General features: G+C 40.3%; 1 protein-coding gene across 5 annotated transcripts in view; it reads left to right on the top strand.

The window, feature by feature from the left end:
* Positions 1 to 24,419, top strand: part of AFF2 (ALF transcription elongation factor 2) — a 359,389-nt gene that overhangs the window by 191,715 nt on the left and 143,255 nt on the right. For all 5 annotated transcript variants that reach the window (XM_053989974.1, XM_053989970.1, XM_053989973.1 and 2 more), the window contains exon 4: positions 12,159 to 12,203. In XM_053989974.1, coding sequence (XP_053845949.1) covers positions 12,159 to 12,203 — 45 coding nt within the window. The remainder of the gene's footprint in view (positions 1 to 12,158; positions 12,204 to 24,419) is intronic.

Below are 24,419 nucleotides of genomic sequence, written 5' to 3' on the forward strand. Positions count from 1 at the left end.
ATCTGTAGGTGATCTTTGCCACTGAGATTTAAGGAGGAGGAAAGGAAGGGAGAAATACACACTCAGTTACATGCACAAATACCCATGTGCATGTGCAGAGTGGGAAACACCTCAGATAGGCTGGCAACAGCAAAGTCATTAAAGGTGCTGAAGCAGGAAGTGCCAAGTCACCTTTTACAAGGGTATAGAAGGTTTGTTAATGTCACTGCTTATGTCCCAAAACTGTCTTGCAATTCTGGTATTTGTCTCCGATGCCCTCTGTGAAATTTGTCTTGCCCTGGTCTGTTTTCTCATTGCCATAATGGTGTGACTTCGAGAGCTGAGCCTTGAGATGGCTGTGCCTCAAGGAGACCCATCACACCCCTGTGAATGTGGCTTTCTTCCCACTGCTCATGCATTGCTGCAGAATTATTTCTCAGTGCTTTGAATTAACGGGTTCATATCCTGGCACTAAGGATTTAAGGGGCCTTGTGCAGATAAAGACAGTAGAATTTATAGAGCAAATACAACAGTGGTGTAGAAAGCATTGATAAAATGACCTATCATTGCATAACCGGTACTAGAACTCATGTTCCCTTTTCTTCCTTCCTCCTCCCAAACAGGAAGCTTTTCAGCCTCTGGATAAGATGCCAGAATTAGAATAAAGACTTACTAGTCAATTCCTACTTCAAAAATTAAGAAAAAAAAAAAGAGTTTAGGCTTACTGAAACATGTCTGCCAAGTTAACTTAAATGCTTGTTTAGATAGCTTTTGACATGAATCCAAGAATAAAAAGCTGCTCTTTATATGGAACTTCCTGGCCAAAGACCTCTGGGCAGCTCTAGAATACCAGAACAAAGGATTTACAGCCCACTGACCACTTAAAATGGTGCTGTTACATTCAGGTTCAAAATTTCAGATTCCTTTTGCCTTTATGACATCTTTTGGTGAAGAGGAAAAGCTGTCTACTGATCCTTCAGGTTCTGGAGGTACTCTTGATAGTGTGGTGCACATAGGTCAGGTTATTTATCTTGAATTTGGGCCTCTTACAGACCTGTGTCATGTCTTTTGTGCAGATTTGTTTTTCTGCTTATGCTATTGGTCAGAATAAATGGAGGGATGGGATCTGCCCTGGCTGCTGTAGGGGCTTTTCTTGGGGTGTCCCCAGTCTCCTAACAAATCAGTGTCCTTCCTAGACCATTTCTGATGGGATTTGGCAGCAGGTCAGCATCCTTAGGTAAAGAAAGGCTTCCTGAAGTGAGCAGCAGTCACAGAAAGTAAATTAATGGAAGGCGGCATCTGCTGATCTCTTTGACAATAAGGAATTTCACTGCCAGCATTTAAAAACCATTGGAAATGGTCTCCATTGGAAACCAGATTTCGACTTTCTGCCCTGGGCTGCCAGAAGTATTTCAGCATAAAATGCTAAAGTAAGTTGAACTTTCAATTATAATTTCAATGACTGTCTAGTGAAATGGATTAATGCTCTGGCACTGCACCTTTGAGGCTTTGGCTCGAATCTTGTAGGATAAAAATCTGTCTGCTTTGACAGTTGAAAAGGTCAGAAGTGAAATAATGTCAGGTGGTCTTAGCCCACTTCAATGTCTCGATTAAGAAGTAGATGTAAAAGTTGTTGATGTGGGGTATTATACCAGATTGTTTTCAAAAATATAAATATGTTTATTTACATTTTGTCATCGAAATTAGATGCAGACAGCTGCATTTGGGAGAGCTGGAGCTTGGTTCAACCTTCAGGAACACTGGGTTACAAAGTGAGCAAATTGCAGGTTAAATATGCAGTACCTTAAGCACAGAAGCTTGATTTCAATCAACTTGAAATTGATTTCCTGATATTTGACTGTGTCAAGGATAGTTCACTTAAATATTTTGAAAGTTTAATTTGGGAATTTTTATTAGTTGAGAGTGTATAGAAAGACCATGTTTTTCTCACTGTTGAGGCAGGGCAAGAGGTCTCTTCAATTTACTTTTTGAAGCTGCTGCAATTCAATTCCTAAGCTTATTAAATAAGATTGTGGTTAAGGAGCAAAATACAGATATTTGCAGAATGCATTTTTCTCTTATCTGAATACGTACTTATGTAATTTTGTATGATGATAATGTATAAATATAAATTGCTTCTCCAGACATCCCTGTGGAAAGGTCACTATGCAAAAATTTGTAGCAATATTAACAGGAATTTCTGTTGGGAAAAAGGAGCAACTGTGGGCTTGGGGCTGTGTGTCTCAGTTATGGGGACAGTGGCTAACAGAGTTCCAGAGCACCTTTGCTGCCTTTGATCCATCCCAGCCCCACTTCTGCCCAGCCCTCCTCACATGTCAGGCAGCCTTGGCACTGGTCCACCAGCGAAGTCGCAGATTTGCTTTGCTTGTTTCAATAAGAAACACACACACAGGACAGTGCAAATTGAAAATCAGCTGTCATGGCACGCTACATAAATTACACAGTTCTGCTTGGTAATCCATTACAGATGATTAAATAAATGAGTGGTTGTGTCCTGTTCAGCTCTGGTAAATCTTTGTTTTATTTAATTCCTTGTTCTGGGGGGGGCGGGGGGGGGGGGGAATGTCATGGGATTTTTTCCAGTTGGGTTTCCATCTTAAGGCAAAGAAACCACAGTCTCCACGTGATCATGATGCAGTGCAAGAGCTGGTGAGACTGTCCATATGTTGTAAAGATTAATTGGCATTCAGTTAGACCCCATAAAGCAGAGTGTTAGCCTCTGCTTTTCCTTCAGTTCCTGTAGTGGGCACAGACAAAAGTCTGTTTCTGACATGTAGCATGTACTTTTTAGCAGGCTGATCCTCCCAGTTGCAAAACCTTCAGAGAGTTTCAGAGATTCAGGTACTGCGTAATGTGGGGCAGTTGTAACAGGGTCTTGCTTTGCTCTGCTGAGATCTGCTAAGTGGGGCCCAGGGGACCACTGAAACCACAGAATTATCTTTTATTTGTTCTATAGATTTTTCTGACCAAAAAAAAAGTGTAATACATCACCATCTTCAGCCTTCCAAGACGTGTGGTTTAATTGTAGTGTGGACTCAGAGGGCTGTCTGGGTTGCCTGTGGTGGGTGCCAGGGGTGGCAGAGGCCAAGTGGCCCCACTGCAAACCATTATTTATAAAGGAACAAAGTGGTAATTTTGCAACTATCACAGCTCAAATATGGGGCCATTTCGCTGGTAATAAAACTATTACTCTGTAACTGTTTACTTATCAGGAGACCATTATGTGATTGATGACCTGAAAATGGAGGTTATCTTTCAATTCATTTGAAATGCAAACTGACTAGAAAATCTATAGTTATTGCGTCGTATTTTTAAGCAAAATCAGGCACCTACATTGACTTCCTATTTACATTTCTTTCAGAAGAAAAATCACATAAAAGCTATCAAGAAACACATTTCACAGCAGGCAAATTAATTGGTTTTACTGTATTTGAATGGAGGGTTTGTCAAATAAAACATGCCATGACAGTTAATAGTGTCATTTAGAGGCAGAAAATTATTGGCTTATTTGTTATTGGATAAAAGGAAGGCAAACACTTTGTATTAGGAAGTTTTAATGTGTTTAAAATCCTCATTAGGGATTTATGGACATTCTTGCTTAGCATAGCGCCTCATTAATTTGAGGCTAAACAGTTACTTCTGTGTTTCAATTGCAATTTTTTTTCCCTTTTCTTTAATTAGATCTCGCATTAGAGTTTGGTCTCTACACCACTGGAGATGTAGAATTAATTAATGTGATTTATAAATCTAATGGAAGTGAGTTATTCTTAGATATCTTTTCATTTTAGTGAACAGTTTAACTGCACACAGCATAAGTGCACACAGATCTAAGAGATTTGGGGAGCTCAGGAAAAGTATGCAACTTCTGCATTGAATACATTTAGCAGTGTCCCTTGGCATTAATAGATCAAAGCATTTTAATTAGAAATGTAACTAAAAGAGAGGCCATAAAGATCCCATTCAAAATCAGATTTTCCTTGTTCTAAGTTCTGTACTGTCCAAAAAGTGTTATTTAACTCCCCTTTTTTAGATAACTGTGACATTCAGTGGCAGTTGGGATAACTGCGTGTCTTACTATTTAATGAGCATAAGATCTGGCTCTAAATGTAGTCTGAGTTTGGATGCCATTGCAATAAAAACATATTCAATAATTGTACTACTTTGTATTAATAAAAGGCAAATAGCTTTTATTTCCTAAAAGAATTTAATTTATTTGATTGAAGTTTGTGTTTAAAATGTATCTATGTAGACTAGTTATGCTAACAGATTGGTATTTAAACCCTAAGATATTTCAAAATACATTTGTTTCCCTCAGAGCTGGAACAGGTCCTTGCCCTTTGAATTCTGGCCCTCTATTTTGAAGACAGTCTGAGGTCATGACTTACAAGTTGTGACTGTGGTGGAAGGATGTATGAAAACAACTGATTTGCAAACAAGCTCTGAGCAATTAGTTTGGGTCCCAGCATGGGCCTCGCAGCTTGCGAGCTGCTGTGCGAATTGTACCCAGGAGTACATTTTTCTGTGAGGACACTCATACCTGCTTTAAAAAGCAGAACTGACACAGGTAACCAACACAACCACCCACTGTAACCTTGTAGCCACAGTAGGGGTACTGTCAGATGTAAACACACATTTAAGAAGGTTCCTCTTTAAAGCCTCCAAAGAAATGTTACAGTCTGAATTCAGAGGGTCAAGTAATGCTTCAGGTTACACTGATGGAGCCTCACTGACCTCAGGGAAGCTTTAGTCCCATTGCCAAGGCCACAGTCTGACCTTGTGACTTTGATACTATTTTAGCAGGAATTTACACAATTCCTGCCTGATGCTGCTCTTGTACTGGCACATACTGGGAACAGACACCGCATTCCACTAATGTGAAATAGATTTAAAGGAGATCCAATTCCAACTTATATTAAATTTAGACAGCTGTGTCTAACAGTAAAGGATTTTGCATGATTTTCAAGAGGTTCTACTCAAGGGGTTACACTGAGAATAAATACGGTGTCTAATTTACATCCCCCTGACTGAGAGCAAGTGGACTTGTAAGGCAAGCTCCCTTCATGCCTTTTATACTGCTTCATTGTCTTAGGAGAAGTTAAATTTCATTCACACTGGCAAAAGGAAGACAAGAAACAGACACTTGGTCATTTTTTCTGCCACACCACATATCTCACCACAGCAGAGGGTTGCACAGTCTGTTAGTCAGGCTTTGATGTTTCAAGTGGACAAGTGCACAGTGGCATTTTAGGTCAGGGCGCCTTTTGTCATCACTGTAGCAGAAATGTATCGGTAGTGTTTTCCAGAATAAGGTGAAAATGCCAAGACACATAAGAAAATATATGTATTTTATGTAAGTAAGTAAGTACTTGAAGTTGTAAGAGAAGGAGGAACCGAAAGAGGAGGGAAGAAAAATAAATTTAACATTCCAAATTTCCTTGGTCTTTGTCAATATGAAATGATTGTAACAGCCTTTATGCAAGCCAGTGTTTTGATCATAAATTAAGTACTTCAAAACCCACTTTTTGGGGGGCCTGGCTTAATACTGACATTATCAGATCCTCTGGTGTTATCATTATGGGGAGTTTCTGAAATATTACATTCAGAATATTCTATAAGTAAAATGTGCAGCCTTACCTACATGAAGAAACTCCCAGGAGACCTTGAAGTGAGAGGTCACTTTATCAGTCTTCTCTCTCTAATAGTTTGGCAATTTACTGGGTGAAAACAATGGTGAACCATTGAGTTTAAATTGAATATCAGCATATTGTGCTTTCATGGAGACTGTTTCATGCTGATCAACACTGAAATGGTGTTGTTAAAGGAAAACACCAAAAAAAAAAAAAAACGAAGTAAATTCAACACATACTGAGAAGAACAAGAAAAGTGTAATTGTCACATCCAGGTCAGTCTGTTTTAAAAGTTACTGTAGCAGATCTAAATGCCAGTGAAAAAACATTGTCCTTGTAGCGGGGCTTGCTCAGACTGGTAAAAAAGGTCGTTGTAAGCTGAGTTCTTTGTAGGGAGATGAAACTGAATCCCTTTCAGTGTGGGGTTAGTTACCCCTCCTGGTGTGACTGCACAGGTTTGTCTGGCTCTTGGAGAGGAGCAAACGAGAGTCACTGGCTTTTGTATGAAACTAAAGGTACCCGTTGTGGGCAGTTGTGACTTCTGAGCTGGAGACCTTTTGGGAAGGTCACTGAAGTCACTGTGAGTCTGATTCAGTCACGTTTTGGACCGCACTAGTAAGTTGTTTTTCCTAGCTAAGGTGTTTTACTAGATAGAAAAGGCATAAACTTCTCTGGCCACCTTTGGAAGAGCAGCTCTGACTGCAGGCCAGGCTGCCTTAGCTTAACAAATGAATTAACTCACTCCTTAAAACTCTTTTGTGTTTTCAGGTTCTCCAGTAAAAGCATATTTTATACAGTTTCTGCAGTATTTGTATTAAAGGAGAATAGACAAGCAGCTTTCTGTATTTTGTTTTAGGCAATAGTTTTTCTTTCTCTCCTAATTTTTTATATATGAGAAAAGTATCTATTTCCACAGACATTTTAATAAGCCCCAGGAGATATTTCTGGGGTTAAAATAATGGGAAATGCAGTCTTCTCATGGTATTTTGGTTCCAGGATGGTGGAGGCACTAAAAGAAAACAGTGGATATGCATTATTTAGGACCCACAAATGGCTCCCTTGAAAATGAATAAGCCTGTGAAAAACACATGTATGTATTTGAATACCCAGGGAGCAATTTTGGGCTTGTTTATTTTGGTTTTTTTTTTTTTTTTTTTATTTTAATACCACCATGTTTGACTTCATTCAGTTTCCTCCAAAATGCAAACATACAGTCCTAAAGTATGTTGGTGATATCTCCACAAATATCAAATACACCAGAAAAACCCTACCATCAAGTGGCAATATTCATTCCTTGCTCTTTTGCTGCTTCCATTCTTACACACTTGCACTAAGATTAGTAAGGAAGAGCCAAGAGCCCCCCAGCTAGTGAGATTAGCTGGCAATTATTCCAAGTGTCTTTAACATGAGTGGCACTTTTTGGACATAGTATTGAGAAAGGAAGCAGGATCGTGAGCTGTGAAACAATCCAAGGAGGTTTGAGCAGTGGGCTCTGAGCAGCAGTGTGAACTTGAAGTAAATGAACAATCTTCTCAGGAGTAGAAGTATGTAGTCAGATGGCAGCTGAGGGGAATGTTGGGAGCCATTAAAGTAGAGAAATGAAACCTGAGTGTGCAAGAAAATACTGATGGTAGTCAAAGGAAAGGTGGTGTTGGAAAGACATGGGTGTGTATGACAGGTGCAGATGAAGTGTTGCATGTTCTCAGATTTGTAATGTGCATATTACAAGAATTGAATCATAGGTTCATACAGGTTGGAAGGATGTTCAAACATCATCTAGTCCAGTGTATTTTATCTGGAAATTCTGCTGTCTTAGTACTGCCCCATCCATTTCTTACTTGTATTAATCAGAAAAAAATCAGAAAAACCAAGCACTCTCTGTTAATGGGAAGCCTGGCAGGAGCTGAAGGCACTCAGAGGACAAAGCCACTGCTGACAGTCCTCCTTTTGCTGTTTCTGGTTTTCTAAGTGTTTTCCTCATATCACTGTGTGGTGCACACTGGAAATGATCAATCAAGGCTCATGCACAGGATCTTTTCATGCTGGCAAGTGAAAAATCAATTTGTGTTTGAAGGAGTAAACAGTAGTATGAGCTTCATTTCCCCAGAGTCAAAATGGATTCCTTGATAAAGGAGATGACAAGGAAAGCTGAGCTCTTGACGTATAAGCACCATAGGTGCTCTTGTGCAAGAAATGAGTGGACTCCTACATTCATTTTCCATGCTACACTCACCTTTTCAATAAAACAAAGATAGGAAGAAGAGATTACTTGTTGAATGCCAATTGTGCATCAATGAAACCAGGGGGATTGTTAATGGATAGTTTATACAGATGAAAATGTAGTCGGTCAGTTCTGGCAAAGACATTATTCATGGTGCATTTCTGCTTTATGGCACTACATTTGAATTTTCAGAACTATTTTCACAAGTCTGTTGGAAGATTGTGTTGCTAACATTTCTGAGAAATGTCTGCTGTTGGATGTAAATTACAGGGAAAAGAGTCTTTGCATGATATTTCTGTGCCATGAAAACAAAATCTGATCTCATGCAGGTTATAAATTGTCCAGGAGGTAAGAGTAGTTCAAGGAACTGTAGAATGAATAAATGGAAGGTTAGACCAATGTGGCTCATCAAATATTGTAACCATTCACCCAATGTCATTTGATCTGTATAACATTAAAGGCTACTATTCCCTCACTCTTAGATTCCTGCCCTCCTTCCCTCCCTTTAAAGTTCAGCACTGAGCCACCCAAGCCATACATTAAACCCTTTGGTTCCACATCATTTAAGCTCTCTCCTCTCTCCTGTGAGACCAAAAAGTGAAGAAAGCTGTAGAATACTGGCTTGTATTAGGTGGAATATTTGACCATCTGACCTTTCCTTTTTTCCTTTTTTTTCCTTTCTTTTTCTTTTTAGCAAGCAATATTTAAAAGTAAACATGAAGCATTTTGATGCAAAAGAGGTTTGCCAGATTAAAAGGAAATTGGAAGATGAGTTCACTGTAGCATGTAGCTGTTGTGAAATCTCCTTGCTTTGATTGAAGTTTTATTACCTCAGGATGTCTGTCTGCAGCTCATGTGCTGTTCTTTATTCTGGGGTTTGTGAATGCACTGCTGCCTGAGAGAAGAGCTCATGATGTGAATTGCAACCACTCAGTCTTGCAGATGCCAAATTCTTGGATTCTATCCTTTCAGCTGAGTTATAACCTTTATGCTGCTCATAAGGGAAGAAAAGCACCAAGAGCATGCACAAGTGCAAACTGTGCCTTCCTTTTCTAGACTCTGATTAGTGATGAAAGCTGAAGAGGAGAGAGAGGGGATGGAGAATCACATAATGGGTCCTAAAAAGCTTGATTTTTATTAGATTAGGAAAGTAGTGGTATGGGATGAATGTCCAATCTTGACTAAACTACAAGAGGGTCGTGGCAGTTTATTAATGGCAATTCTAATAACAATTTGTTGTAGCACTAGCACTTGAGAAAGTGATGAATATTGTATCTGCTCTGTTTCATTCTGTCCCAGTGAATCTGTGCTTGGATGCCATGGTGTGCCATGTGGGCCCGCTCACACTTGTTAGCTGAACACGAGTGTTTATGGACAATTAAACTTGCAATTTTTAATTCACACTTTGAGAGGTTGAGAGGTTGTTTTTTCTTTTTTTTTTTTCAAGACACTCTAAATTTCTAATAGATCTGTGCCTTTCAAGTCTCTTAGAATGTGCAACTGCAGCATGAATTTAGAAAAATGGTCTCATTTCTTTAGAAATCCATTAATAGTAATGTACTGAAAGACTCTTACATTGATCTTCTCTCTGATAGCCATGTTGTAATAATTATTCTTTTAATGTTTGCATCAATCTAAATGTTTTCCTCTTTGTGCTCTCTTCTACTTGGATCTCCCTATATGACAATCACAGCACTTTGACATCTTGCATTACTTTAATACCAGTGATTCAAAACAAAGCAGTGCCAAAGGGAACAAAAATTCTGTCAAGCCATTAAAATCTTCTTTGCCATTAACACAATTAAATTGATGCATGAGCATTTAAAGTTATTAGCAAGTGCTGCCAGCAGAAGCTGGTTACAATTGCAAAATATATAGTGGGCTTTATTAAAGTAAAATGGTATGTTTACTATTATTATCATCATTAGTTCTGAAGTAACATGAACTTAAACAGGGCTGTGAATTGGGAGAGGACTGTGAGACAAATCAAGATCATGCTCTGTCCTGTATTAATAGTGAGGGACACAGTCATCACTTTCTTATACAAATAAATACATGTGGCACCTTGGCTAATCGTTACAGCTGGCATGTGTAGTGGTAGGGAAGGGTGTTAAATAAAGAGAGCTTCTGTACCTCTGCTGCTCTCACTCTTCCCAGTCTGACTCACTCAGCTGGATTTTGGGCTGCTCCTGTTTCTGCTGTGAGAAATTTTGTGGTTGATGCGAGCTTTTTGGAGGACTGTTTGTTTTGTTTTCTCATATTCCAACATATTAGTTTTTCAACGAAAAAATATGAAGCTTGTATTAGAGACATGTGTTCTGTCCCACTGCATAGTGCAGTAATACCCCTGCTTGCTAACCTTTTGACTAACTATATTCCTCACTGAATGGCGAGCTGGTATGAGGAATGGAAAACACAGATGAGAAGAGAACTTAAAAGTACTGAGAGAGAAAAAAGTAATTTAAATGAAAAGTAGGGAGATGGAGGAAGTCCCATCAAGTCCAAGTCCTGTCATATAAGGGTGGACTGCATGCGTGTTGCAGTTCATGCTGACCACACAAGGGCAGTTCTCAGCCAGGCTTGTTAGGTAATTTGAGCTGAGTAGAAACTGGGGACAAAAGGTAAGGCTCTTTTTTTGGTTGTTTGACAGTTTAAAGGCGATGTTGTGGAAAATTTTAATCTATAATAGATAAAAATCACTAATATCCCTATGGTGTAGTCATATTCACTTGAGTAATCCTTCACCAAGATATTGATGAACTGTTGGGAATTCAGAGAACAGTGATGAAATAAGCCAAAGGGGAGGAAAATCTGGTTTATCAGGAAAGAAGGTAAAAAGTTGAACATACAGCATTTGAGTAAAGTGGAGTATAATTCTGCATGTCTGTGTATGGTGTAAATGTGAAGGGAAGTAATGAATTACTTGTACTAGTGGAAAGAACTCTACAGAAAAGCTGAGTTGACACTGAAAATGAAGTTTTATCCATTATAAAGGAAGTACCAAGTAGTTTACAACACTTCATATTTTATTAAGGGAAGGAATGGGAGACCCATTTCCCTACAGCTTTTGGGTCAGACTAGCCATAGTACTAGAGGATACGGGGGAAATCTGCTACATTAGAAGAGCATGAGCTTGGTGATCTAAGAGGTCTCTGTGGTCTTTGTCTTCTGTAGCTGTGTGGATTTATCCATGAAGCTTAGTGCTGGCTGAAATGCAGGCAGAAGGCCGTGGTCAGTGCTTTGGTCATGCTCTATAGCAGATTAGGATGATAGGGATTAAGTTTAGTCATGACTTTCTTTCACCAAACTAGTAACTAAGGGCAATAAGGTAGAAGAACCAGGCAGAGAAGTCTCACTGAATATTTATGGCACAAAGGACTTACCTGTGCTTTGGTAACTTCCTGAATATTGTCTCTTCCTCTCCTGCTTTACCCCGTGATAAGAGCCCACCACAGCTCTCTGCAAGTGCCACAGAGTGGCTGTACATGCAGGTCACATCTGCCTGTTGTTTCTGTAATCGTTCACAGTATTTAAAGGTTTTGCGCTCTTTCATATCTTTAGAATGAAGGATTGTGGCAAATGCTGTAAGTACCATTTAACAAGTATTTTCAATTGGAATATATTAACAACATCACTCTGTATGTGCGTGGTTGGGTGCAGAGATAAATTGAATCTTTCTAAGGGGAGAAGGAGCAGCTGTCAGGCCTCTTGAGGTGGATAGTTGTGTGCTCTGCAGGCTGCAGAGGACACTGAACCTGCAACAGGCTGATGGAGTGAGGGACAACAAAATCAGCAACCACCCTTATAGTCCAACCAGTATTTTACTACAGTATATATTTAAGATTTAGGAGCTGTCTGGGCTGTTAGCCTATTAAGCTGTAGGATAAGATAGTTGATGATAACAGCTTTCTCCTCTTATCACCTCTGTCCTTCTCTGCAGCATGTGGCAAGTTAAACCAAACCTCACCCTCTCTCTGAAGACTGCCGATAGGAGTAACAGTGGGATCTTCTTCAATTACAGAAGTTTCAGGCAATTCCACTGCCAGTTCTCAACTGTGAGGAAATCAGAGTACTTTATTGCTTCAAAAGTGTCGTTAGTAACACAAAGCAGCGTGGAAGAAAAAAACAACTTTTGACAAAACGAGTCTTGCTGATGATTTATGTTGATCTGAACTGGAAAATTTGGTAGGCAGCAAGCATGGATACAGCAGTCTTCAAACAGAGGCAGTTGCTTGTTAGCTGTTCACCTGTGTGGTTGAACTTTGCATCCAGCACCTGACTAAACATTTCTTTTTTTTCTTTAAACCTAGGTTGCCCTTCCCAATGACTCCAGCTGTGTGGAAGAAATACTGCGGGTAAGTAATACCCTTTGCTTTTTTATCTCCTGTATAATTGTAGTGCTGTTATTTTCATCTTCCAAGGAGAGGGTTTATAAGGCTGTCTTTAACACTGTAGCTAAATAATAACATACCAGTGGGTCTGTATTAAGAGACACAGACGGGGGGTAGGCCCAGGGTATTCCTTAGTGAGTGAGATCAGTTCACCTAAGACTCTGCATCTGCCAGCTCAGGATTTACACATGTTCCTGTTCTTTTCAAGCTCTCAGTCCCTGAGTCTATCCACGACACATTTCTCTCCTATCCTGAGGTACAGTTGCCTTAATTCTTCTACTCAGAAACTAACCTACAGTCTTCCTCCTTCCTCTAGACTACAATTGCTCATCATTCATGGTTTTGTTAAAGACTTACAGACATGGTTTTTTCTGTGATCTTTGGTCAGTGGTTGAATACAGAAAATTGCAACTCCAAGCTAAGAATGGCTTAATTGCAACAAGATCATGTAATAAAAAAATGGAGTGTGCACAAGTTGCATGCCTTACTCTAAGTGTAAGATGGGCTTTTCCTCGGACACCCCAACTTTGGGATTCCCTGTTGGCAGTGAGATTTGCCTGGGGGCAGTTTTGCAACCCACCAGTCCCTCTCTCAGATTTAGGTTTTTCTCCTCATGGGTTGAGTTTCCCATCTGTCAGAGCTACCTGCCTAGGATTGCCAGCCAAGCAGCTGATTTTTGTTGTAGAGGGGATTAAACTTTCAGTGGGAATTTGTGCCAGCCATGTCCTTGTTACTGGAGGTAGTGCTGCAGACTTACCCAGACCTGAAATCATGTGTAACAGTCATGCCAGTTTGTTTGCAAAGACTTACTCTAGCTTATAAAATAAAATAAGCTTCTCGCTATTCATTGCAATTCAGAGTTCAACAGCTTGGAAAACTTGCTCCTGGTTTCTGTACACACATTATCTTGGGCTGCTCTAGATGTCCTTATGTGTTGGCAGTGTTGCTGCAGAAGTGTGTTGAGGCAGCAGGCAGGCATGTCATGCAGACCTGCTGTAAGGGAGAAGATCCTGCACGAGCACCCAGGAGCAATGAATGCAAGGAAATAAATAATATTTACTTTCAACTTTCAAAGTGAGCAGAGGTTTATTGCCTATAGAACACTAAGGGAGCAAAAGCAAAGGAAATGCTGAAAGGCTCTTTGAAATACTTGGTACATTTTAAATGTCTTCTTTATATATTTCAGTTAGGTTCATTACTATATTCGGAATGAATGACTTGTTGGCTGGGGAAAGCAGTTGTTTTCAGTAAAAAGCATCAAAAAAATGTGATGGGGTGAATTTCAGGGATCAGTCATCCAGGTGACACTTTTAATGTGGGAACAGTGCATATAAATCACAGGAAGCAGAAATGTCTTTTTTCTAATCAAGATGGTTCCCTGTTTCCTATGCCATGATGGTAATTTGAGTCAACAAACAAGCACAATATGCTGGGCTTCCTTCTGAAACCTGTTGAGATTGGAGCAGGATTTTCTGTTGCCTTTAGACAATTGGGATGAACTGCAGAGTCCCCGTTCCTGCTGCCAGTGAGCCATTGAACCTGGGGGCACTCTTAGGGTGGACAGAGCAGGGATTTAGCAGGATTCTATGTCTCTGGGGATCTCTCTCACAAGGACATGCACTGGGCCTGTGAAGAAGGGATACAAACCAGCAGATCTTTCTGGACTATGCCTGCAGGTGCCCAGAGGCATCCCTCGTGCCCATCCTGGACTAAACCTGTCAGCCATAGCTGCTGGCAAGGCCAGAAGGCACCTGGAGCACATGACACCTGTGTTGGGGTGCAGATACAGCCTTGGCGTGTGGACCTCAGCCATGGTTCCCCAGGGTGCTCCCCTCCATGTGCAGGAGGGTGGTTTGGTGCTGCTTCCCAGGGGCTCTGTGCCCTCGGCGCGGCGTTGGGCTGTTCTGGGCACCCACAGGCTGCCTTCAGCCTTTTGTAACCTGCCTGCACTGGGCTGCACTGTGAACACAGCAACCCAGAGCTGCTTTGGGACTGCTCAGCAAAGACCCAGCAGACCCCAGCCCCAGCTGGATGCCCCCGGGGCAGCGGCTCAGGATTCCAGCTGCATGTGGTGCTGAAGTACACCTGGCACTAGAAGTACTTGGGTTTTGTCAGTGTTTTACTTTGTTCTTCTCAAATTTATGCTGCAGAACAAGCTAGCAGGAAATGTGTTTTGGCTGCACGCAGGGTATCATATTCTACTTGACAGGCAATGGAGAGAAAATAAGTAAGAGAATGTGATGCCCAGCAGTGGTCAAAATCCAGTCTTTGGGCACACCATGGAAACCATGCCAGAAGATTCAGGCTGGTTGCTCTAGATGAAAGAATAACCCTTGGTTTCAGCAGAAATTTGCACTTTGAGAACCTGGATTAAATTTCCAGCCCTGACAGGTACTTCTTGGCCTTTCAGGGCCATTTACATAGGCCCTGATGAACTTTTGGGAGTGTGGGTCTTAGCTCCCTCATGGCAACTTCTTTCTGTAAAAACACCATGTTATTCACATTTCTGTCTTCTCAGGGATCTTACAGAGGTAAACACAAAGGATTCCAAGACAGTCGAGCCCCAAAAGTGGACAATTGGGCTGTAATTGTGTATTTTGCCCAACCAAACTATTGGCAACCTCTGGCAGTTTCTGCTCTGGGCTGTGTCTGCTGCCAAGCTGCACTCCCCAAGGAGCTGGGGAAGGGTGCTCTGCCTGGCACTTACCCTTGGAGCAATGCATACCTTGAAGTTTGCATTTTTTTTCTGGTTTTGATTTGTTTTGGTTTTTTAAGGTGGGGAATTAAGTGATTTATTTCAGTTCCATCCCTCAGAAAGACACAGTAACTCTCGAGGGTTTCTTGGCTAGACTTTACAAGGAAGAGGTACTCCTGTGAAGATCTGTGACCTCTGATTTTACATGGCTCTTTTTTCAAGCTGAACTTGATTAATGGTTTCTGTAATTGTAGAGGTTTGTAATTCATAATCTGTCGTCTTCTTTTTTTTTTTTTTTTTTTTCCCATCTTGGACAAAAAAGGTTTAATTGAATTTATATTCTAAAATTTTCAACCAAGTGAGGGGAAAGGTCTTGACTTCATTCAGACCCCTGAGTCTTCAGAGACAAAATTTCACAGTCCTTTAGATTTCCTGAAACACTTAGCTACTTATGTCATCTTGTATAAATGCCTTAAGGACTGCTCCCAGTACTACAGCCAAAGGTTAATGGCAGACCAGTCTCCTGCTGATTTTACTTTTCTAACCAGGATGGCTGAGCAGGTTGTGAAAAATAATAGTAAATAATAATAATAGTAATAATCACCATCATCTTTTATACAACAACTAAGGCCAAACAGTAATGATAGCACAGATTGCATCTAATATAGGCTGTTAATACCGAACTGAAAGAGAAAGGCAAATACCTGGTGATCTACACTTTTTTCTGTTCCAAAATGTGTTGTTTTTTTCTTTTTTTTCCAACCAATGCAATGCTTTTGAGAGTGTGGATAATGTGGAAGACAGACAATTAAAAGTATGTGCGTGTAATTCACATTTTATTAATACGGATTTAAATTGTCACTTGCTATGTGCAGCCACTGAAAAACGAGTTCATTGAAATGTTGTGATCCAAAGTGCAGGTGGGGTGGGAGAGCTGACATTTAAAACCAGTTTCCAAAGCTGTTACTTGTGCCACTTGTACCAGTGTTTACATCAGTGTGCCTTGCTGTCACGGCATGTGATGTGAACCATGTGCTGGCCCAGGGAAAGGAGGTGTGTAGGTGACACTGAGGGTGAACAAGCAGTGATCCTTTTCCTGTCTTTGGAGAGCCTTAGCCTTGGTTTACCCCTGGCTAAAGAGTTGATAAGTGCGTAACACTGCACGGGAGAGAAAGGAATTTTTTTTTACATGTTCTGGAGAACTTGGAGTGTAAATTGGAAATTTGGGCTGGGTGTTCAGGCAATCAATTGGACACAACCCAGCACTGCAGCTCTCGTGGCTGTATCATAACCACCCGGGCAGGCTCTGCTGTCTGGAAATCAGTCCCTGCTTAGAGGAACAAAAGAATTCTTGTACGTGCATATTCACAGTAGGAAGGCATCAAGTAGCTAGATGGACTTCTGATGGTATGTGCACAGCTGTGATAGTAATTAGAAGCTTTCTAGTCTGGACACAAAACAGATCCCAAATATAGTTCAGATTGTAATAAGTGTAGAAATGACTGGAGTTAAATGAGCAAAGTCTGTAATTTGTATGGTCGTCTTCTGATGACTAGCTCCTGTCTAATGACATAGAAGAATATGTAAATTGATCAGCAGGTGAAAATGCCCTTGACTCTGCAAATTATGTGTAGGATTACCTTCCTCATGCCGATTGAAAGCACTAACAGATTTAATATGTCTCACCCACAGCTGAAGTGAGCTGTTCACGTAGCAAAATTAGACTGTAACAGATATAGCCCATTATTTGCCCCTCAGTAATTGTTTTCACTTCTAAAATACAAACAACATTGAAGAATGATGCTAAATCTAATTACAATAATTGTAATTTGAAAAATACAGGTACGCTGTCCAGTGTGGTTACAAATGCACTTAGTAGCTGACGGGTAGTTTAAATATTTTCATGTGGAGTCTGGGGGCTTGCTGAGGAGGACATGATGTGAATTTAAAATGATTATCCAGACGTCACTGGACAAGTGAATAACGAGCTGACTGGCCTAGTAAATCATGTGAACCTGTCAAATGTGGGAACACATTGGGGAGGAGATGATGTCAAGTAACAGTAACTTAGCAACCTGGCATTTAGCTGTCCAGAGAATGAGTAAGAGTAGCCACTTTTAAATAGCTGAGTAAATAAATGAATCCCTATACGTCTTAGGTGTGCTATAAAAATAGCCCAGCACCGTATGTTTTGTGTCAAGCTGCTTCTTCCTCCTGGATAAGGTGATTTATTATTTCTATTGAAATGAAAAAATGGATTGAAAAGTTAACCCAAGTGTAAATGTGGATCTGTGGCCTTTGTCCCTGCTCTGACGTACAGCCTTTGAAAGCATGCAAGGAATGGGTAATAGCCTGCTTTGAGAGTTGTTTTTTTTCCTTCAGACTTTGCTTATGTACACAAAGATTTGGATGGATAAAAACAATTAATTTCTTAGCAATTTCTAAGCCATTGCATTTTCAAGCTTTTTATCAGCATTTTCTCAATGGAGGCAGAAGCAGTTTTTGCTCTCACATCAATATAAATCAAGGGGTAATTCCACTGACCTCTGATCTCATTTGAGTTCATTGAATTCTTCTTCCTCCCACACTGGTATAAATTGGCAGCAGCTCCACTTGCACTGCTGCTGCTGTTATAAAATAAAAAGGACTTACCTCTTCATTACTTTAGATACACATAAAAGCAGAGACCTGTTCTTTGCTCTGATGACTCTCCAGATGTGGTCTCACTCCAGAAAATGGAACAGCTTCTTCCTGGTTTGGTAGATCATCAGCTCAGTTTTGGTCTCAGTATCACCACAAACATTATCACCACAATTGTTGCATTCAGCAGCAATTCCAGGAAGGTCGAAGGAATCCTTTTCCCAGAATTTTGTGCACTGTCCAGTATGCACACAGGAAGGGTGACATCAATAGTTGGAGTCATTTGAGGACAGCCTGGTGTAAGCTTGGAGTGCAAAAGGCTTTTTGGGAGCTGGAAAAGGCAGTCTTAGGTCTTCCCAGCCCAGAGCACACCCTTGGCCCCCATGTGCTGCACCTGACTGTGGCAGAAAAGGATTATCCAAATTTTTGGCCATTCACCTTTACAGTGATAACATTATGGTGGCACCTATGAGAAAAGCACTTCAGGAGCCCTGTCCCTGAATTAACTTGAGGGTGCATCATGTCTAAGGCTCAGAGCTAACTTCAGCCTGGCAGAGTGGGAAGCTGGTGAGTCGATGCCAAGTGTTTGGCTGAGGCAGTTGTTTTGTGGGTCCCCATTGCATGGCTGGCATGGTACAGGTTACATGTGAGGAGAGCGATGCACTTGTGGTGTAGATCTATGGCATAAATCTGCTTTGTGCTGCCAGCTGAAGGCAAGGCAGACTGCATGCTGCTGGGGAGGTGACAGGGAGGAAAGGCTGACTGTCTGATCTGACAAATGTGTGTGGGTGTGCAGAGTTTCCTGTATTCGAAAGCTGGTGTTCTGCACCTGCCTGTTACAGGGATAAATGCCTCTTCAAGATGTAATGCAGCAAAAGATTAGACCTTTGTCAGGACAGACAAGCAAGGTCTGATTCCATCTTGCAGGCACATTTATCAAATAAAGGTTTTATTTTCATAGCAGTATTAAATAAATTATTTAGCAAAGAACTTTGAAATGTAAAATCTGATCATTGTGTGGGTCTATTGCAGCCTGTCTACACTGTAACAATAAAAAAAGATTACAAAAGGTATTCAGGAAAAGAGAGAGAGATTGCTGTGCACCTGTTTCAAACTCGCTATTCAATTCTGTTTTCTTATCTTCTTTACCATAATATTTTAACACATATTTTTGTACTGCCAAATTGAAATATTGCTGATTTCAGTAGTATGATATAATTCTGCCATCATTGCCAGATTTACCATCGCTACTAAAATTACTGTAAAGCGAGCTGACATTGCAAGAGTTTGGACGTGTATTGCTGCTCCTGAAGAGAAACAAAGTACTCCCATGATAAATGATAAGTGAATGACTGCCAGTGAAGGAGTGAAGTTTGTTTTCCAAGCTCTTCAGTATCTCTTTTCACCAAAACAACCATTTTTAGTTTCTCCCCCTCATTGAAAGTCAGCTCAGAAACAATCCACTATGTATTGCAATGTTACATGCTCAGCATCCTCACTCTGATTAAGTACTCCGTTATGATAAAAAATAATTACTTTTTATGAGACTATACAAAGTAATTGTTTAAAGCCAGTTCAAACAAGAAAGTAACTGAAGCAAAGTTATTCTCTTAGAGGAAAAGATAGAAAGTTTTGCAACTCTTGGGGAAGATCAGATGCGCTCTCTATGGAACTTAAAAATATTGGTTATTTTATATACTACTTTTTCAAATACCACTAAGTTTTGCAGTTCCAGAAATAAGTGAAAGAGGCCAAAAATTTGGGAAAACAATTTGGTGGAGTGTTGTAGTTGAGTGCAGAATGTCATAAAACTAATATTCCCACTCCCAGCTTGGAGACCCGTGGGACCTGAATTCCCATCCTTTTTCATGCTTGTAACTAAAGAGTAATTCCCTTATCTTGGAGTGAAAGTGTGAAAGAAAACAGACCCAAGGAATCTGGCATGTCAGATCAACTCTGACCTTTTGTTTGCTCCCATGAACAGAAAAAGGTCCCAAGTGCTGAACTGGATGGAAAATTTTAAACACTACTGTAGCGTTACAGTGTTTGGCTCTAGCTGTACCAGGTATTCTCTCCTAAGGACTTTGTGGGCTGCATGAGTTTATGTTGTATAAAAACATGATTAAGAACTCCAGAGCCTGTTGTGTGTCTGTCCTGGAGTGCTGCTGCTGATTCCAAAATGACAGTCTGCAGTGTGGCCAAGCAGAAAAGCCATCTGAAGCTCTCATACTCCACTTACACAGCTTACTGACAGAACATTAAGCAAAAAAATCTAGTCCTATTTTGAGATACAGGTAGTAGAATATTTCTCTGGTCTCAGATTAATAATTTTTGTTATTTCATCTTGTCCCGTCAGAATGAAACATGGTAAATATGGGCAGTGAGTGTTTAAACTGCTAGCAATGTTACCTTTCATTTAAATAGATTATGAATGTGTAGTCTGCAATACAAATTGCTTTCGGCACAGAATGAAGATATTGAAAACATATTAAAATTGTGTTAGGCTTTCTGAAATGAATGCATGCTTTAGAAACAATTCTGGTTTGAAATGTCTGTAACATCTTCTGTGGCTCTTTCTCTCACAAATGGGCAGAGCTCCATTTTTGCAGCCCTGAGGGCAAGTGTTGCATGATTTAAATCCTGGTAGAAAGCTTCCCTGTAAGTCAGCACTGCTGAGGAGGCTCGTGGGGTCCATGAAGGATAACTTAGTCTAATCTCAATTACTCAAGAGAAGTAGACTGGGAAAGGGCTAGGAGACACTTGCAGTGTCCAAGGGAAGACTGGACTGGGAGATGTAACTAAACAAACTTTCAGAAAGTTTCAAGAGCTTACACTTTTTACATTCTCCTCTGAAGTTTCTGACAATCAAAAAATAGTGTTGATGGTTAAAAGAAACATACATTAGGAAAGCATTAGAGAAATTAAAGTGATGGATCAAAAAGACACCAGGTACTTGAGGCATGCTCAGTTTCCCCCTTTATGCTTTATCTACACCTGCATGTGCAACTTTTGATGCTTTACTGCTTTGAGCTGCTTGAAGAAAAGTAGAGTACAGGACAAAGTTGACACCTGGAGCAATCCTGAAGTTTGGACTTTGAATCCCGCTGTTGGGCTCGGAGGTGGGTGGAAGTGTTCTGTTACAGCAGTTGCCAGGAATGCTTGTTGCCACTTTCATAATGCACTGCGGTCTGAGTTTAACTGAAGCCACTCCTAACTTCTCCTTAGGGCAAGAATACAGACACCAACAGATGCATGGACCAAAACATATTTTATTTCCTCCTGAGAGACCCCTTGGACAAGCAGGTGGACTTTTCCTTGGGAAGAGTCATGTGGTGACACATAGTCAGACTTGCCAGCCCCCATGAGTTTTGTGGAAGGAGCCTGACGTGGTCAGGCAGTCTTGTGATCCTCATCTGTCTTAAGTTCAAGTTGTTCCACATTCTGCACTGAGAATAGTTCTGGAAGCTGCCTTTTGGGGAGGAGAATTTGTGTCTTTGCTGTGTGCCATTGGTCTGTCATGCTCCATAGTCAGCAGAGCTCTTTCTGAAGGCATCTTCCTTCTTACCTGTGAAGATTGTTCCAGCTGTCAGTCTTCAGAATACACCACTTCAAATCTGCCAGTGAAAGACTGGTATGGTTCATCTTCTCATGTCTTTGAACACCCTCTCAATAAATGCTTGAATACACAGACTCGGATAAAGCATCCTACCTTTGATCTTCCTGAATAACCTTGAGATGCCCCTTTGCTCCACTATGTCTCCTTCTGTGAAATGGTGAAATAGAACCTCACCCACACTGCCATTGTTGAAAGTTAAATTAGTTGTTAGCAAAATGCATTGATGTCCTCAGCTGGAATTATTGGTGTGATAACTGGGCAAAAGCAAGGCTCTATCAGATATTTAAAATTATGCTACATACTGTGGCTTATCTGAATTTCTAACATTTCTTTAAAGAAAGCGTGTCATTGAATTTAATGTTCTGAGAAACCTTATGAACTTCCAATCTATTTTAGCTGTACATTTCAAATTATGCTTACAATCGTGTTTTTATTGAATATGTAAGTTCCTTTCAATTTCTTATTACGCTACACGGGTTTTAATATACATTTGAGAAGAATGCACACTGTGGATAGGTGGCACTTTTGAGTGTTTTCAAATTGTCACGGTAAAATTGTCACATTTGTTTAATTAACCAGTAGATCCTGCCACATTGATTTGTCAGCGGTGTAACAATTTCTTTGGATAGCTGGAAAACCTGACCAGAATGATTTTTGTATTTTTTTCCTTTTTTTTTTTCTTTAATGAATTTCTCACATTTCTTTTTGATTTAAAAGCAGTCATACAGGCACCTAGCCTTGCAGAAGTCTCCTGAAGAAAATGTCAGGTTCTAGCATTAGAATGAAGATGATTTGATTACTTCAGGGCCTTGAGGTGTTTGTAGACCATTGTTCAGAGGCAGGAGAGAAAGGCTGTCTCCAAACAAGAATCTGAAGGTCTGACCCAAGTGCCCAGATTTGTTTTTTCAACAGTCTGCATAACCTGTGTATTCTACCTGCTGAAAGTGTTACTGCATGGCCTTCCAGAGCTCCTGGGGCCAGGCTCTGGTGTGCCTGTCACTAGAAACCTGCTATCAACACTCTACAGCTCTTGTTTAAATGTTTTCTCTGTTCCAAAATTTCTGTTCAATATGTAAGCAAATATTGTTGGGGAGATGGAAATACCTACTAGTACTTTGCAGGGTGAAACAGGAGCAATATGAACTCACAAGGGCATAGAGACTGCCATGGGTGGTTAATAGGAAAAAAATGGGCAGAGTTGTATTATTCACTGTGTTTGCTGTGGGTTGATTGAGGGGTTTAAAATGTGGACCAAATTTCACGTCTGGAGCCAAGCTAGAAAATGGCAGGTACTGATCTTTTGTGAGGGATGCTTTGAGATCTTCTGATGGCATTTATTGCACAAGCATTGAGTGTTAAAAGCCCCTTTGGGCTTTGTAGTCCATTAATTTCTTTGCTATGAGTATATCCTGCTAAAGAAAATGTTGTGTACACCAAGGTACAGTAACCTTTAAAAATACTCTTCTGAGCCTTAGGATAAAAACACTTCATGTTTGGTTTGTAGGCGCATTCCCAGTAGTGACTTCTTTTTTTTTTTTATCAAACCAATTAATCCCTTCCCACTTATTCCAGTATTTTATCATTTCTAACTTCTTGAGTCCCTAATCTTTTCAACAATAGGTCTGAACTGCTAGTTATCTGAAAAAGTAATGTACCAATCAAATGAAAACTGGTGCTCAGAATTTTTTTGAAGATCAGCCCCTTGTCATTCCTGAGTTCAGACAAAAACAAAGAACATAGTTTCAACAGTGAGGCATTCACTGGAGGCTTCTTTCCATGAAAATAGTTATCACTCCTTTTTTTCCTTTGCAATTGAGTCATTGTTTCTTTTAAAAGAGGTTGTCATGATCTCCTCATTACCATTTTTCTTAATATGATAAGTGTAAACTACAAGAAAGCGATCATGTTTGAAAGGATACAGGAGCCCTAAGGAATGTTGCACTAACTGCTTGTTCTTTGAAAAGGCTTAGACTGGGAATTTGACTAAATGTATCATTCTGTCTACTTTGCAGCAGCATTGTCGTTTTCTAGCATCTTTCACTTACAACACAAGTTACCCTTCAAAAAGAATGCCATGTTATTGCATCCACCCTTTGTGTGTCTCCAGCAAAGTGAGATCAACAACTCCTTTTGGTAGTTGCTTGAACATAATAATACATTGCACTTCATACTTAAAAAAAAAAAAAAAAAAAAAAAAATCCCCCCAAAACCCCCCACCATCCTTTGACATGTTTACTCCAGTTCATCTTTGCCTGGTAACTGGTAGTTGTCAGTGTTTGACACCAGCTGGAGCTGTGACTTGCTCACACTGCTTGGAGCTAGCTAGGCAGCCATGGGTCTGCTGGGTGGTCTTTTCTTGGGCTTGCTCCAAGTTTGTTCCAAATTGCTCATACAATCCCTGATAAACTATTACTAATGAACAGTTTGCTATTCCTTTTGGGCCATCTAGAAGCAAAAAAGACAATACATGTCATCGTCTAGTAATGTAGAGATACGATGTTTAAATGCCGGAGCCCTGAATTTACAGCATTTCAGTGCTGTGGCTTTTGTGTCCCATTCATTGATTTTCCTGTGGGAAAAGAAGTAGTGTAGTGCTTTGAGACAGGAAGGTTATGGACTTTGCCCTTTTTCAGCCCTGTTTTTAGGAGTTAGTTTGTTTCAATGTAGTTTGCTGTCAGAAGTTTTTTAAAAATGCAGACACAGGAGGCTCTATCAATCTGGTGCACAGTCAGAACACACTGATTTCAGACACTGGGACTGCTCTGTTGCAGGACCAGGCATCCTCAGCTGTCGTATGTCTTAGTGGCAGTCCCAAGTATTTAACATTTCCAGCCTCCAACTAGCTTTGTAAGAAAAACCATGCTGGGAAATGAGGAATCAAATGCAACAGTGGGAATCTGTCTACCAGAAATACTCTGAAGCCTCCATACCTTGAAGGAGATCAAAAAAGACCTCAGCATGTTTTGGTTTCACTTTTCTTTACTGTTTAAGCTGGCTTATTTGGATAAGGCTGACATGCCAAAAAAGTATATGTTGTATCAAAACATCTTCTATAACACACATCCATTTTTTCTACACCTGTTAGCTAGCAGGAGTGGATCAAAGGGGAGTGTTGGCATGATTTACAGGACACACAGATGCAGGAACAGACCTGCTTCAAGGCGCAAGTGAGGAAAAGGAAATTCAGACTGAAATGTTTGTTCTTTTCTGAAGGCTAAAATTACTATAA

Source organism: Vidua macroura, chromosome 14 (assembly GCF_024509145.1).
Source record: "Vidua macroura isolate BioBank_ID:100142 chromosome 14, ASM2450914v1, whole genome shotgun sequence".
Classification (NCBI taxonomy): Eukaryota; Metazoa; Chordata; class Aves; order Passeriformes; family Viduidae; genus Vidua; species Vidua macroura.